Below are 17,217 nucleotides of genomic sequence, written 5' to 3' on the forward strand. Positions count from 1 at the left end.
TCCTCTCTCCAGAATCTGAGACTTAAAAATCACATTAAAATAGATACTTTCTAAGTGCTATTAAAACATGAAAGGTTTAGGTTACTTCTACTGGGGAATAAATATTGTTATTCTTTCTTCCATGCCTTTTTTCTTATTGAGCGGATTTCACAGTTCAGGGCCACAGTCTCAGATATACAAAAAAAACCCAATTATTTTTAGGTACACAGTCACTTTGAAATGCAGTTAATTATAACAATGGGCTAAGATTAGTTCCAAGTCCTTATACCACACCTTCTTATATTCATCTGCTGTTCTGTTGTTTGCTTCGTTGTTTTTTTTTTTTAAACACTTCAGGGTCTGGGTCCAAGGGTTCCTCTCTGCTACCGCAATATGTATAACAATTGTGAATCATCACACGTTAACACTGCTAAGTAAACAGTGTAATAAGTAAAGGAGATTTCAGTTGTCAGTGCCCTATAGATAAGACTCAACTTCTTGTTTCAGATATCAGAGTAGAAGCTTCCCTCTCACTAATCTGTACATCTAACAGTGTTGCCATTATGAAACGTCTATCATCTAATTTACAGCATGTTTTAAAGATAATTGGCGTTGTCACGCCCAGGAACAGTGATCTCAGTAAACAAGTTGCGTTTGCCTTTTATAGATTTGTTTATGGCATGCGCATTATGAAAACAAACTTTTATTAACATGCAATAGAGAAACCAAATTCAGGATTAAGGAAAATAGCAAGAAGTTTGAAATGCAATACTCAAATCTGGGTTGTTGTCTACTGCTTGCCATTTGCAAGGAATGCGAGGGGAATAACCTACAGGGGAAAACTAGAAACTCTGCAATCGTCAAAAGACACAACAATCCTGAGCAAACACCCATCAGCTTTAGATTTGTGTCCTTCTGCAAAAACTTAGCCAAACAGTTTCTCCTATTAGAAGAGCACTGCAAATCTCTATCTATGATGGCTGTTGAAAATTAAACATATAGGGCTTTGTTCCTCACTGATCTACAGCTACTGACATTTGCTCCCAAATAAAGCAAAACCCTAATGATTCACGAGCAGCCCTGCACACTCGCTCTTCTCAGATGCAAAGAGTACAGAAGATACAAAACAAAGATAATCAGGTCCTATACATCCTATATGGAAAAAATATAGATAAATTTCTGTATCTTCTGCACAGATACAGATCAGGACCTAGATACTGAGTTTCCAGAGAAACTTTCTCTTGTACAGACATACAACCACACCAGTTTATGAACGTCTGCCATGAATTTTGTTTCTTTGTTCTGGCATCTTCCACTCAACTTCATACTATCCCAATCAGCAAGCAATTAAAAAGAAAACAAACTTTTCAGTCTTTCAGTCACTGGAATGATCTAAGGTTATGTTGGTTCCCTATTCCTGTTTTAATACGTACCAAAAGACTCCTCTGTAGTTGCATAACACAGATAGCCACATGCACATGCGAATAGTATTGCCAGCCAAGTGAAGTCTACAAAAAATATTTTTGCATCCTACAAGCCTTTGGGTTTCATAATTTATGTATCCTCAGCCTTCATCTTCCATGGAAAGGCAGTGGACTGAAAGGAGCTGACTGGAGAAGGGTTACGGCTAAAGTTCCCCAACTAAAACTGTAGGATTTATTTTATTTAATACTTTAATTATTTACTTTTGCATAATTTGGTGTACAAAATACACAGAAGAAATGGGATATCATATAGAATAACAGAAATTAGAGGCAATTCAACAGTACTAAACACAAATATATAATTGAAGATGAATTTTAAAAATCTGCTATAAAGCAGGAGTTCATCAGGTGTAAACAGGAAGAACATGAGTACACCAGCCAAAATGAACTATCAGCATAACCTGGCCATGAACAAGCTACCAGATTCGACAGGAGAGATATTTCCAGTTGCGTTACCGAACGGGCCTGGGTAAGATATCATCCAGAAAATGAATCCAAAGTGAAACAGAAGCAAAATTGGATTTAGCAGAAGAACAAAAAAGTCTGTTTTGCAAAGTGAGTTTAGCTAGGTTGCCTAGAGGTACAGCAGGATGTAAAGAACACTGAATGAAAACAGCAGATAATTCTAAGAGCAAATGGTCATAAACTGTCTCTGAAAAATTTAGGCTTAAAACCAGAGACTTCTTAACCGTTAGAGAAGGAGTCCCCAAACCAGGGCGTGTGTTTTACTAGCTGTCTGCAAACCACCTGAAAGTGCTACGCAAATACTGATCCAGGACCTAAACGCATTCAGCAAAGCAACTGCTGCTGCCACTGTTACAGTACCTAACAACAATAGCAAAAAGTTTAGGGATTGCTGTGTTAGCATAATCAGATCCTGGAACAGCTTTCCCAAGGGCGAGTGGGAGGAAACTTTCTGCTTTTAAGTAAATAAGTAAGAACTTGAATGAAACAGAACTTGTAGTGGTTCGACGGGGAAACAGACCTCATGAACATTTATGTCCTTTACAGTTCTAGTTTTCTAGATACAGAAAACGTCAAAGATTTTACACTCTGAGAAAAAGAAGAGCTGGGGAAAGACAAATACAGAGTAGTTAGTTAACACTGGTGTCAGATCAGAGCTTGCTAGTTCTGAGAGGCAATGGAACAGTGAAACAAAAGAGAGTTAACGCAAAGAAATTACTGAGAAAAAGAAAGAGGGAACAAAAAGGCAGAAAAACACAGAAAGGAAGGAAGAACAATGATGCCTGTGAGGCTCAGGCTGGCTGAGGGAGGGAGGGAAGAGGCACAGCAAAGGCATGCAGCGCCAACGTTGCAGTGCAATGCATCAGAGCTTGGAATTCACGTATTCCCAGGAACTGCTGCGTTCATGTATTCCCAGGAGCATTCATGTAGTCGCAAGAGCCAAGGAAACCACACCTGCAAAGACACCTCCACAACCTGGGGGCTGGTCAGATCTCCTGGTACTTCTGCTCTTCTTCCTCTGCTCTCTGAGCTGGGGCAGAAGGCATGAAAGCAACTAGTGCCATGAGCTAGCAGTTGTCCCGGTCACCTCAGACTCCAGAGGCAGCAGGAGCCCAAAACACTGCAGCTCATGGACTGAGTTTCTTTTTGATATGCTCTCCTTGGTGGCTAGCTCTCTGGCATCTCAGCAATGTATGCTGGGATCTGTAGCCACTGCAAAGCTTGCTTCAGAGTAGTGCCAAAAATAGTTGCTATCTGGTAGATCACAAGAGGAGCTACTACTGCCTTTGGATTCCTACTGCCTCGTTAGTTGAATATTGAGAGAAACTGAGACAAGCCTGAAGTAAAAGGCACGTGAAACAACTGTTTTCATTCTGTTCCACAGAACGGATGTACAAGTCCTAGTCTTTCAGTCACAAAATACGGAATACTTGCACACAACCCTGTACACCTCCCAATGGAAAACCGGGCACATGCTTTACTTACTGTTTTTGAGGTAGCACAGGGAGCTGGTGTCATTATAGGAGGCTTGGCTGCACTTTGGGATGGAGGCAAAGAAAATCTCTGCCCTGTGTCTGGAGGTGAAGAACAGTGAATCCGTGTTTCTAGTCTCTCAGGTTCATGCTTATAGGATTCCAGAGGAAATGTGGGCTGCTTGGTCACTTGTGTTGGGGTAGATGGAGAAGAGGAGAGGCCAGAGGCTGTAAAAAAAGGATAATTACTAAAGACCAGTTCAGAAGGAAAGCAGACAGGAATCTTAAGCTTTACAGTGAACCTGTATTTTTTCATCAGCATTCCCTAGACTAAAAAGTATCTATCTCATGCTCTTGTTTATAAAACGCAGTTGCTCTGCCCTCCCATTAAGACTGTTAATAATGTGACTGGTTGAGCTGTCAGATCCACGGTATAAGGAGGCACACTGGCAAGCTGAGAGAGCTGGAAGTTTGTATTACATTAACCTCCTGTTCAATTCCTTATTCCTAAAATGACATAAAAGGACAACCATCCTCAACATTGTTCCTACTTTTATTGTTGTGATTTTTAATATTCCTTTGAGTCTCAGGATTATCTATATCTCATAGCAAATGGCTCAAGAGCTTTCATTGTTGCTTTTTCTTCCTTTTCATTATTTTAACAGTACGTCAGCCAGCAGATGGAATAAAATCAGGCGTAGAGGCAAAAAGAAACAGAGTATATTTCTCATGATCCTCAGTCTGCTTTCTGTAAGGCTCTTGGCAGTGGTTTTGTGCAAACTAGATTTGTTTTCAGCACCATTTGAGGGGAATGATTATTCAAATCTTCTGCTGAAAATTAATGTCAACAGTAGATCATTTCTCTTTGAGATCATTTCTCATCGCTCACGTAATGGCCATTTCTCTTGTAAGCATCCTGTTTTTGACACATATATCCATCCACCTCAGCTGTAATTTCAGGTTATATTCTTATTGCACGTCTGAACTGTGATCAAATAGATCATTTAAGCTATCTTTGTTATCCATTTAAGAACCAGCAGACATCCACATCCGACTGCAAAATTCAAGTTTTCATCTGTGTTTCTTGGTATAGCTATACGTACATCAGTAAACAAACAAGGATAATTATCTTATAGCAGCCTAAATCATGATAGCGTTAAATGCATTAAAAACTGTCAGGCTGAATAGAGCTATATACTTTTAAGTGGGCTGGAGGCATCTATATGATCTCTGAATTTGATTCACTTCTTGTACCCAGAGATTTGTGCAGGTAATCAGTTAATCCAGAAGGGACTTTAGTACATAGGAAGGAAACAAAGAGATAGCTTTTAATAAGCCTGAAATCCTAAGCCATTCAAACAAATGTTTCAGAACATGACAGTGCCTCTTCGTGATAAATCGAGCTCATTTTCTCAGTGTGAACTTTCAAGGCTCTGCCAGAGATTTTTGCATGCCCCCATTCAAAGGTTTTGCGCTGATGTAAACACAGCCTCTACTGGTACTGTTTACTCCGGTTTCAACCTGGGGTTAAGTGCATTAGTACTACTCACGTTATACTCATAAAGCACTTTTGTAGTCAAATGCCTGATTCATTTCAAGAACTCTGGTTGACTGAACCCTCAGGAATGTTTTTATGTCATGACATCCACTGACCTCAAAGGCTGTCCAGTTACCTCTCAGTCCTCACAGACAACGTTTGCAAAGAGAACTTTGTATTTACGGAAACTAAGCAATAAAAATCAGTAATAACTAAGATGCTAGAGTCAGAAAACTAGTAACTCAACAGCTCCAGAAGGCACATATTACTTAAGAAACTATTATCCCTGGCATGTCTGGGGGAGAGCTACCATATCTTATGATTAAAGGCATTAATAGGTAAAGGAGTTTAGATAAGTGTTCTTTGAATATCATTCTTTGTTAAAAGCAGCCTTTTTAGGTGGCCTTTATATACGAGTTACTTAAAATTAAGAGAACAGAATCACTCACCAAGAAGCCTGCAAAGTGACTATGCTGTAATGTGTTTTACTTATTTATTTATAGTGGTATTAGTGGTGCAGTGTAACGTATTTATTTCTTTGCATGAAAATCCTAACTGTCACTGGAAAATTTTAGCTTTACTGGAATCAGAAAGGCCCCTACTCAATCCCTCTCTTCAGTCCTTTTCCAAAATTGCAGCTGCCCCACAAGGACTTATATTTCACTGGAGAGAGCTGCAGCTCTGCAGATCGAGCAGCAATAATCACAGATCCGGTGGAGAGCGGGTGTTGCAGGCAGATATAGATGTTGGTTAACGTGACCTGCCACAGAGTGAGGCAAGCAGAATAGCCACAGCATTTTGAATGTCCTCAGCTTCTCCTGGTTTCAGTGGGATTGGAGGGTGTTCCACATCCTGAAGAACAGGACAGCTAACTTTCCTGTTCAGTTTTTGCTTACAAGCAGATTTAGATGAATAGTACTGGGAAAGGTGCTCTTGTCTTCCGTGTCTTTATGGATATGCAAATGTTTCCTGAGCACTTAGACTGGAGTTTGAGGTGAATGGTAGCTGTAATTGATGCAAATGTAAAACCACTAAAAGGGGAAAAAAACACCATTAGGTCTTAAAGTCTTACTGCTGGGATGTGTTCGTTCTGTGCTAATGTACTCAGCAAGTCAACAGAAACCATTTCCAGTAATCAACAAGCGTTGCCAAAAGGGTTATGACCAGACACAAGGGAACCACATATTCCCTGTCCTAATAAGGCTGGCGGATCAAGTATAGAGGACAGCTATAGGACACAGGAAGAGGTGGATCAAAGGAGAGCTCTTACATCCTATGAAAACTATTGTCATCTCATTATAAATGTATAACAGCTTATTGAGCACAGCCAGGAAAGTTCCTGACCGGGACTTCTCATAGAAAGCATGGCTTCCATTTTATTAAAATATTCACTAACGGTGAGCCTCCTTTTGCATGCCAGCCTTGGACACTTGGCATGAATGTTTATAGATGATGAGTACTGTGACTCCAGCAACTTTAATGGGAGCACTTTGGTGCTTAGACCTAGTTGTCTCTACTAGGCACTTAAAACAAAATGTACTCAAAATAAGGCATTATTACCTTAATACATTTCAGATTCATTTTTTCTGTGACTCAGTTTCTGCAAAAAATGTGGAGGGGCCACAGTCATTATTTTGAGGAGAATATGATTAGATTATCTGGTTAGACTTCAACCTTTGATATTTAGAAGTCTACCTCACAGCATCTACCTATTTTATTTGCATTTGTACAATATGGAGATTGAGAGGAATCATCTCATGAGAAATGTTAAATATTTTTATGATTATTAAAACAAAAGACTTTGCTGCTATGATATGGCTCAACCCTGTAAACACTACAAAGCATTTTGTAAAGGCCCGTCATATTAAAGAAAGAAAATCTGCAATATATACCCAAACTAAAATCAGTTCAGGAATAACAGAACTGTGCATTAACTTAGATCTTATTGAACCGACATTTAAACAGACAGCATCTGTATAAACATATTTATATGTGTGTGCAGTAGCTGCCCTGTTCTACTGCATAAGATGTTGGTTGATGGGACAGTAAGATACACCTATATCCTGTGGCTGAAAACAGTTCAGTACTGGGTACTTAACAGTCGTAGTTCAAATACACCAAAGAAAGGTCTAACTTACTCCCTTAGAAGGAAAACAACAACAAAAAACCCACTAAAAACCAAAACGCCTTCACACGTGCAACTCAGAGCATGTGTGAGCTCTCCCAGCCAACTCAGGCAGAAAATGATGTTTTGGCGAAAGTACACTTAAAGCAATTAGGCAGTAAAAACTAGCCAACAGTTCTAGTCTCTTCTACAATGAAGCTGAAAAAAAAATCAGTATTTATGTAGGATTTTGGATAAGAAACAATCTTTGCCATTACCTGCAAACTCTACTGGTTCTGATAACGAGCCGAACTGAGATGGCAAGTAATTGTCTGTTACACTGATGTTTCTTTCATCAGAGAATGAAATGCCTAATCAAATGTGGTATCTTCGTGTCAGCAGACTACAACAGCTCTTCCCTTTCCCGTTAAATTATTAAAACAATAATTTTAAACAAAAAAATAAAAAGGAGGGAAAAATTCTAGCAGATCATTTACTCTGCCTTTTTTCTACTGATTGTTCCTGTCCAGTTTTAAGACAGTCCAAAAGTTTTGCTTTGTTCCAATTCATCTCGATATCTCCTTTCTGGTGACAAAACAACAAGAACAAAAAGACAGCTCTCTGTTTTCCTTATTGATGAGTCATAAGTCCCAGTATTTGCAATTTGCCTTCTTTTGAATTAATTTTAATTAAGGAAGTAATTTTCATATTATACAATACCTTTACTCCGAAATAGGTATGTGAGATCATAACAGAACTAAAGAGTGCTCTGATACCTTTATTATTCCTTTAATGTATAACAGGCATGATGCACCTAATTCACCGTACTTAACAGATCGACTCCCATCTTTACTTCCTCACCATTAAAAGTTTATTATTAAGCAAATCACTGTTTATACAGATGGGTTCCCCCTATTCCCAACATCCGAACATGAATGTTTTAAATACTGTCTTTTTAATAGCGATCATTTTTAGTTTGCTTACCAAAAACACTTGCGTTTTCAGGACCCCAAGGAAGTTCTGCGATAGCAGCACAACTGTTGGCCCAAGTTAGCATGCAACACTAACTAGTATTTAGTTTGTCACAGAAAAACAAAAATCATGTTGGTACCTTCAGTTCTTTCCCTAACTATGTGCAACTACTTCCTTTAAATAAAGCCCTTATTTTGCCCAGCACTAAAATCTCCACCCACCTACCTGGGCGCTCTGATCCAAAGCGGCCTTCCGCTGACATATTATAACAGGAAAGGAGAAAACACTGCATTGCCATTCCTGTACTCCCGAGGGAAAAAGGGTGGCTGCCCTGCCCCATTTCCTACATTCCCGGGTGACACCCACAATTAGTTCTGTCACCTACATTTCATGCCTGACCTGGCAGGATGCATCTGGTGGCTTCGGTGAGGAAGGATGCTCACAGCCCAGTGATTCCTGCCAAAGCCTCCCTTTTATTTCTTGGCTCTGCTACATGTGGTTCTGTCTGAAGTGCAAAATCAACCCGGAAAGAAGAACAGCCCTTGCCCCCATGTGAATCTTTGGAGGCCCCTGCCCACAAATCAGGTTGCTGCAGAGCTCAGCAATGCTCCTTTCGGCTGCTGCCCACACACCAGTGGGTTCGGGTGGATCTGCATAGTCGCGCTCCACTGTGGAGGGCCCAAAGGTTATAGCCAGCAGCCTGCGGACAAACTTCATTTTTGCATTTGCCTGTTTAAAATGAAGTTGATAAAACTGGTGAGGGTTATAGGGAATGAAAAATAAATCACTTTTGCGGTTTACCACTTCCAAGGTATCACACATCAGCGTTCTCCCATTCTCTTGTCCTGTACCCGATCAAGCAGGTAATGGCATTGCTACAGAGGTACTGCTAAAATAGCTTTCCAAGTTTATACACAGAGATATATTCACTCATCATTCAGACTGAAATTTCTCTTAAAAAGAAAAAACAAAAGAAATGTCCATTTGCAATGGCCCCAAGTGACAATTTTTGTCTGATTCCTTCCATAAATCAGGACAATGCAGTCCTTTCATTTGCATTCTTCAGCCGGCAGTGAAACAGAGAAGCAGGCAGGCTGTGGCTGCTGCATTTTAAGTAGTCCGAAGCGCAAGAGAATCTCAGTTCAGCCTGCTGTTCATTAAGCTGATTCACTCTTCAGGCACAATACTATGTTAATTTTGACACATAAGCAAATTGATGCAAATTATGGGAAATGAAGCTTAATGCCACTGCCTGTTACTTAACGCCTGTAAAGCTATGAACCCATAAGCAGGTGAATGGCTACTGGCTGTTTCTAATCAAGTAGTAGTAGTGATATTGGCACGAAATGTGGTAAAACATTCTGTGATTCTGTGATTCTGTGAAAACACCATTTAGTTAAAGAAAAAAATTAAGCCTGATAAGTACTCCCAGTAATTACTCTACCAAAAAATAAGATAGATGCTGCTCAGGAACTTTTCCTGCCACATTTTGCATTTTCATGAGCAGACCGATTCAGGATGCCTCCCACCCTACAGGAACTTCACAGCTTCTACTGTCAAACCATATAGCCTATATCTGTGATCAACAACACATCGCTCACGTAATGGCCAGGCATTACGGTTCTTCAGCTAAGCTCCCTAGTGAAGGTTGGGAAGCATCTTTCCCAGCTGCATTAGTAAGTCAATCTACTCGAATTTTTCTGAAACAACTCTGTGGCTCTTCATGCAGCTGGTACACCACTCAGTGGTAGGCTTACTTATTCTCAGAAACATCCTTCTGGGTTTTTTAATTCAAAAAAAAGCAGACTATGCCCTTTAGGTCAATAAAATATCATATATTGCCTGAGAAGTTTTAATGGGGAAATGTGCATTTTTGCAGTAAAAATCTGATTTCTTTAGATCCGGTCAAAAATAGTGAAGAAAACCACTGTTTAAGTTATCTCAACCACTGAAATATCTCAACCTGAAAGCACTGACCTTTGTTTTGGGAGCCCTTTCACGCCAGAAAAATGAGGACAAAACCACAGTGGTTTCCAGTAGTCAGGCTATTCTGCTCTGCTTTTGTTCTGTTTGGGTGCCTGAACACCGCTCCTTGTCTGTGGAATCTGAGAATCAAGTAACCCTTCCTGCTCCTAAAACTGAGAAAATCAGGGAGCCAAAGCGTTTAATATATAAAGTTTTGAGAATTGGTTTTCTTTCTGGAGAACTCAAGACCCCTTTATGAGAAAATTCTGATGAGGAGAAACGCTTTCCTAATGGTGCGTCCTTCCAAGGGTATGGTGCTATGCAATGCTGCCGATTCCTGCTGCGCTCTTCATCTTCCACCTTCCCCAGTATCTTACATTTGGGAAGTATACTTGCAAATCTGGAAAGACTGACAGGTTTTGTCAGCGTGGCTTACAGAACATAGCTAAAAGAATATTTCATGTCCTTACACAGAGCAGTTTCAAATACGCAGCATCGGGAGCAGGCTGCGCCTCCAATCTCAGGCACAGGAGGCTTTGCAGGCCCTTCAGGCCTTTAGCTTTGTGATGCTTTGCCATTTCAGAGCACACTGCTAGGCTCTGGGTATGTGACCAAAGCATTCGTCACCTTGGCACCATCAGGCTGGATCTATCTGACGGGCTCCCAGCCATCAGGACGTACCCTGCAGAAACGCTCTGGTCCCCCTGTGGAAGCACCCCTGCACCTGGCTTCTACCTATACTCTTCTTCTCCCACGCTTATCGCTTATCAGCTGATTCAGTTTTGAGGCAGTAAATGGAGGCGTACGAACTGAATCTTTTTTTTTTTTTTTTTTTTTAATTCATGCAGTGGAGTGAAGCTAGATAAGGCTGACATCTATTCTTTCCAAGGACTAATTATTAATTACGCAGCAAACACAGGGAAGTCCCTGTGCAATAAACTGATGCAATCAGGCTGGTAATCACGTAAAGCATGAAGCATATACTTTCTCTCCTCCTGCACTTTTTCTTGGGCACCCTCTGTTATCTACTGTCAGGGATAAAGCTCTGGGCTGGCTGGATTTTGGACTGAGGCACCTTTGGTGACTTCATGTGCCATCAACCAGTGTCATGTCACTCGTGAACAATCAGAGCAGTGAGAAAATGATTATCCAAGTCATGGTTCCCTTCTTCTCATTCTGCAGACAGATCTTGCTAAGCTAAGGAAAGAGCTGCCACCAATCCAAGCAGCTTTCCCCTGGCTGCTCTGCCACCACGGAGACTTTTCTGGTTCTTGTTCCCCAGCTGTGTGGCATGTTCCAGGCCAATCCCCCCAGGGAAGATGTGCCCCGTCACCAGCGCTTACTGGTGAGTGGGCCTGCTCATGGGAACTGTTAAATAGGCGAGAGAAAAGCAGAGCTTCTGTCTAACTGAAATAAGACAGCGACATGGGTTTTTTTTTCTACTTAGCAGTTGTGACGTCCCAGGGCACAGCCACGTACAGACAACCATGAACACCAGGAAACAAGCAGTGAGAAAGGGTTTGCCAAAGCAAAAATGGGGAAGAAGAGACTGGCAGGGAGAAAGAGCAGCCTAAGTCCATACATCCTGGCCATATAGGCCATTTTCTCCATCTTGCCTTAAGCCTTCGGCGACGTCAGAGAACTCGCCAACTGCTCTGCAGCCCCAGGAACATCATATCCGTTGGTGAGGCCATGGCAGCATACAGGAAGCACTTTGGGGGATTCAAATCCACACGGTGGCCCTGGGCTCCTTACTTCCTACCCCAGCATTCAAGCCCATGCATTTTCACACATAGCTATAAATAGTTACACATATTCTCCACAACTAGATGAGTTTTGCCACTCACTTTGGTTTTGGCATTGCCTCTTTTCAACAGAGACCTCCATTTTCCCTTTACTCAGCAGACAAGTTTCTGTTAGATTACATGAGCAGGCCTGGGGGCCTTCACCGTCGGGAGATATGCCTGTTAAGGGTAGTGAACCTGGGCTCCCAGGGCTATAGGAAAGCTGCCGGAAGTAGTACGTAGGATCCAGAGGTGTATAAAATTATGACTTTGTTGCTTTTAAAACAACAAATACATGGGATCAACATATAGCAAACAGGTCAGAAATCCTACACTAGAGCGTCACTCACTCTGTGATTTTTACTTCTCATTGGCAGATGTGCTACTGTGACAGTGGCTCCAGTTTGGCTTCCAGCTCCCAACTTTCTGCTACTCCTTCTCCTTCATCTTGCAAAAACCAGGCAGAACAGCACAGGCAAACAGGTCTCGGTGAAAAAACAGTCATCAGCCATGAGCTTGCCAGTGAAGGATGCCCGTTTTGCTTTGAGCTAGCCAAAGGCACTTTCCACTGCTATTTGACAGCCTTGCAGGTGATAAACGAAGGGGTCCTGGTGATGGCTGAGGTTGGCAGTGAGCCTGAGCTTAGGCGCTAGCACATAAATAGCACAGTACCTCTGCTGAGTTTGACAAACTCAGCAGCAGGACTTTACCAGACACTGTTCGGCTGTGGCTAGCAAGCAGTGGCAGGAACACGGTCAATGACCTGCACCCTTCCAGCGCAGGTGGCAATGATGGGAGTAAAGTATTAACAGGGATCTAGAGCAGGTAGCAGCCTGATGGGGAAATATCCCTTCCTGGTACAGCAGGAAGCAGAAGCAGGAGGTTTGGATGTGCATCCCCATGTGCGCAAAGAATGCTTCACCCTCCTGCGTGTCCCTGCCCCATGGACAGCATGGGGGGCACAAACCTTGCAAACACCAGTTTTTCGTTTTCTGAATCACCTGGCTAACTCTCTGACTCTGCTGACTGACAGCAGAGCAATGAGAGTTCAGGGCTGCCACCTTCCAAATGACTATCGCTGTGCACAAATCCAGTACGACCCCTAACAGGAGCCAACATTCAGCAACCCCTGCCTCGGGGTAACCACTGAGCTACAACAAAAGCTAACTGTGCAGTACTGTGATACAAATCTAAAAAGTCACTGAAATGAGTATAAATCACTACTCTTCATTCAAACTGCTCTGGAAAGACACATGACATCAGTGCAAAACCCAAGTTTCCTTTCACGAGCCAAACCGGATGACAAATGAGTGTAAGTCAGTCCATGCAAATAAGCCACATGCACTAGCTGGCCTTTATCAGCCTGATGATAACTGCTGGAAGAAAAAAGTCTCTGCTGACTTCCCAGCCCGGTAGCAGCGCGTTAGCCAGGCACAGCACTACATCACATGGCAGAGATTCACATGCTCACTTGTACTATGTGCTGGTTATAGCCGGCTGCTGTGAGAAACAATGCCTACAGCAGGACTGCTTTATTTACTTAATACACCACCTGGCATTTAAACTTTCACTGAGTACTTTGTGTTCAGCATCAGAGGCTTTAATGAAATAACTTTTGTTTCTATTTTAGCAAAGCTGGGTCTGGCTGCTAAAGCTGACGTTCAACAGCTCTTTCCAGGCTAACCTCCGCCGTCCGTTCTGTGGGCGCGCTTCACTTTTTTGGGTTCAAAATGAGCTACATTCTGCCCTGCCGTTGCAAAAAGGTGCAAACTGCATGCCTTGGGTGATCTGGCAGTGGCCAGCACTGTCTGTCTCTGCATTGCACTGTCCCCGTGGGAGGACAGCGGGAGGAGAGGCTGCTGTGACGGCTTTCGGGCCCGGCACCCTCTCCCTTGTTCCATGAGCTTTGCATGCTTCGCACAGGCAAAGCTTCCACACTGCAGTTATTGTCCTTCATTTTTTGTTACTGGTAGCACCCACTGCATGCAGTGTGTACGCAAGCGTAACAGATAACACTGGCCCTGACCTGAAGCGTTTACACTTTGACAGGCAAAGGAAAAGAGGAGGGGAACTTAGCAGGGAAAGCAGGGAGGGGGAATGTTGTATACACAGCGTATGAACCCAAGTTCAGAAGTAATTACTTGCCTCTTCAGATGCTTAGTATGGGTTCCATACTTGATCACTGCACTAAATAGCAACTTTTCTCTAAAGTACCTGTTTTGGAGGGTTGCAGAACGCTGAGACTGGTTGCTTCTCCTATGATTTATCATATACTTTTCAAACATGAGTTTAAAAAGGTGGAATTGAGGCAAAGATATGAATCACACTCTCCTTGCTTGCTTGCTCTAAATCAGAGCTTTATCTTTAACTGCGTACCTTATTATACGCTAAAGCAGAGGAACACCCCAGGCTAACCTGCAAGCGCTCATTTTACAAATATGTCAACAAGAGGTCCAAGTTAATGAAAAGAACAGTCTAAATCCTAGCCTGCAGAGCCCCACTGAAATCACTGTGGGTAATCTCATCTTTCTAGTACATCTACTCTCTATATAACTGAGAGACAGAATATTAATGCATTTAAAGACCACTAGGATATCCATTTACTATGTAGGCATGAAAGCTCCAGGGCTTGTGCCAGGGGAATTCATACTGTAATGCTACTGTTCAGCAAGAAGGCAAGCGCTTAGACTATGCCACTTTTTTGAGGTTCAGAACAGCAGGTTATAAGACTGCCAGAGCAAAAGTCTTCAGCGCTCAGATCTTGGGGTCTGCCCTCTATTTAGTTTATCAATTTATATTAACCTCAGTTTCCTAACCCATACAGTGAAGAAAATAGCTCTGGAGGTGCTAGTAAAGGCGTCAGCATTACGGCTGAACTGCAAGTCTCACAGCACAGTTTACTTGTATTTTCTACAAGGGCACTCAGGTGCAAGTAATTAAATATTTGCAAAGAACTCCAAACCCTCAGGAAAGCTGTAAGCAGAGGACAAAGCCAGACTTTACAATTTCTTTGCTTATGAAATTCACGTTTTTCTAAACCTCTGTTCTCCTCTTGTTAAAAGAACAAAAAGATCTGCCTCACTCTAGCTCTTTTCAAAATTCATCAGCAGTCCGAGCACTGCTTCAGCCTGTGGTGTCTCCTCTCCCCACTGTGTCTGACTCAGACTTGCCTCAGCCTAATTCTTATCTTGCTAACCTGGGAATTAATCTTTTTGTGCACATATGGCACAGCAGAGATGGTGCAGCGCTTTCTAGCACACCTACTGCAGCCTTCTGAAGAAATAACTAATGACTTCATGGCTCCTGTTTGATTGAAAATAAATTGCTATGCTATAAATTGCTATATTGCTCTTGCTTCTTATGCCAACTGGTAGTATAATTTCCATTACCTTCATTGGTACTGGATCATACTTTTAGCTGAACATTAGTGCAGTAAACAGCACGGCCTGGAGATTTTCCATCTGTTAAGATCACAGCTTTCTCTAGACGCTGGGCTGCTCAGAGACTAAGCCCCTCCTTTCCATGAAACGATTCACACAGCACTGGTTTTCTTCTGCCTTTACCCAGTAGATCTCCACGTGGTGTTCGATTAAAACTAACCCCAGATCTCTGTCCTTCTGGTTAGTACTAATCTGGAGCAGTTTCCTCGTCCATTCCTCAAGCATTCCTCATGCTCGTCTTGGCCTAAGTGTGAAGGCAGCAGGAAAGGGAGCAGGAAGAAAGGAGAATCACTTTGTCCAGTGGCAGTGCTGCCTTATGCCATTTGAAGCACGCAGAAAACTACAGCCTAACTTTTTCTAGCAATTGCTATGAGCAGGGCTGGATGCATCCAGGATCTGGTTGAGGGTAGAAGGGAGAAAAACGGGGAGAAGGCAGCTGCGCAGCCACGTCTCTGTCCTGAGTCGGGAAGCACTAAATGAGGGTGAGCTACAGCCTTTACACATGCCACTGCCAAGTTCATGCTCCCCATATATGTATGACGAATCAAAGTCACCATCTTACTACTTTCTTCTTCCAGCTGCATAAGATTAAAACCAAATGAAGTCCTGCCTTCTTGTAGTGATTCTCCACACTCTTGCCAATGAACCAGCAATGAAATAGGGCTAAAGAGCACATCTTTCATGATGGAGCCAGGAGGGACCCTGAGAGGCTATCCTAGGTGTAGTACAGGTATGTCTACAAAGTCTTAGATATCGCTGTTGCCATGACTGTGGAATTCATAGACTTAGCAAGCACGCCACATGCTCAAGAGAGCTACGGACACTTTGGCCCATCCTAATGGGAAAAGGAATTCAGTCAGAAATGAATCTCTACTTTGTTAAAATAAGCCTAAAGAGACTTTAAACACCTGGATGACTCATGCAGAATGAGCAACAGTCACCCTGGGATATTCAGTGATCCTATCGTTTTGGAGGTCCCCTGAATTTTCTAATGATCTTTTCCCATGCTCTTATCATTATCCTTACCTGCTCCAAAGTAAAATTTTGACTCATAGGAGGGGATTAAACTTCAGTGAAGTCAATGGCATTGGATCCACCAAGACCAGGCCTGATTTCACATCCCTATTGCCAAGCATTTAGGCCAACTGCACTCGTTTCTGATATAATTCTGCATCAACCACATGGCATGAGGCGGGCCTACTGACCTTGTTATTCTGACTTTTGTTTGCAGGCTGCACACCTCCCTCATGCACTTGCCTACTTTCCAGAGCCCCTTTAAGACTAGCCCCAAAAAGGGGCCACAGGAAGGTTTCCTTAGCCTGGCTGTGCAATAGACTGCAGCTGATGTCTCCTCTCAACACCAGGCCCTGTGGTGCTGCAAGCTTCTGGCAGCAGTGAGCACAACTGCCCTTCAACAGTGTATGCTTACATTTTCCAGAGGGTTGGCCAGGCCAGGAAATCCTTCCCCTCCCCTGTTATCCAACCCCAGCTTCACCCCATGGCCCATCCCAGGTCACTGTTACAGCAAGCCTCCAGCACATGACAGCAGTCACAATCCTGATGTGTTTTACTCCTCAGAGCTGTCATCCTGCTATAAAGCATCTGAAAACAGTAGAAGGCAAAAGTACTCAGCATGTTGAGAGAGCGAGCACCTGAACAGCAGACTCTCTGGAGCAGGGGACACCTTCCTGCCAGAGGTAAAGCCCTCTACAGGTAGCAAACCAGCGCACTCCTTGTCCCCGCTTCTTGCCCAATCACATCCAATCTCTGCCCTGTACCCAGTTTCCCCAAACAAACTATAAACATATTTTCATTTCCTGGCTAGTACGTCCTTCTGTTCAGATCATAAATCTTCTTCCCCCCCACCCATAATCCATTTTGAAATTTCCTCTTCCCTTTCAAAATCCCAGTATTTCCTTCCTGATACAAATACTTCACCCAACTCCTACTGTTCTCCATGCAACCATGTCCTGCACACTGCCTTAAGTTCCCCTGGCTTCTACTGCTCCTCACCA

At 42.7% G+C, this 17,217-nt stretch overlaps 1 protein-coding gene across 7 annotated transcripts in view; it reads right to left on the minus strand.

Moving 5' to 3' along the window:
- The window catches only part of PRKAG2 (protein kinase AMP-activated non-catalytic subunit gamma 2), a 290,028-nt gene that overhangs the window by 123,568 nt on the left and 149,243 nt on the right, over nucleotides 1-17,217 (minus strand). For all 7 annotated transcript variants that reach the window (XR_011139516.1, XM_068934205.1, XM_068934204.1 and 4 more), the window contains one exon: nucleotides 3,414-3,628. Coding sequence is in view for 6 of the 7 variants with exons in the window: in XM_068934205.1 (XP_068790306.1) it covers nucleotides 3,414-3,628 (215 nt within the window). In the remaining variant the exon portion in view is untranslated. The remainder of the gene's footprint in view (nucleotides 1-3,413; nucleotides 3,629-17,217) is intronic.

The sequence above is a fragment of the Struthio camelus genome, chromosome 2 (genome assembly GCF_040807025.1).
Source record: "Struthio camelus isolate bStrCam1 chromosome 2, bStrCam1.hap1, whole genome shotgun sequence".
Taxonomy (NCBI): domain Eukaryota; kingdom Metazoa; phylum Chordata; class Aves; order Struthioniformes; family Struthionidae; genus Struthio; species Struthio camelus.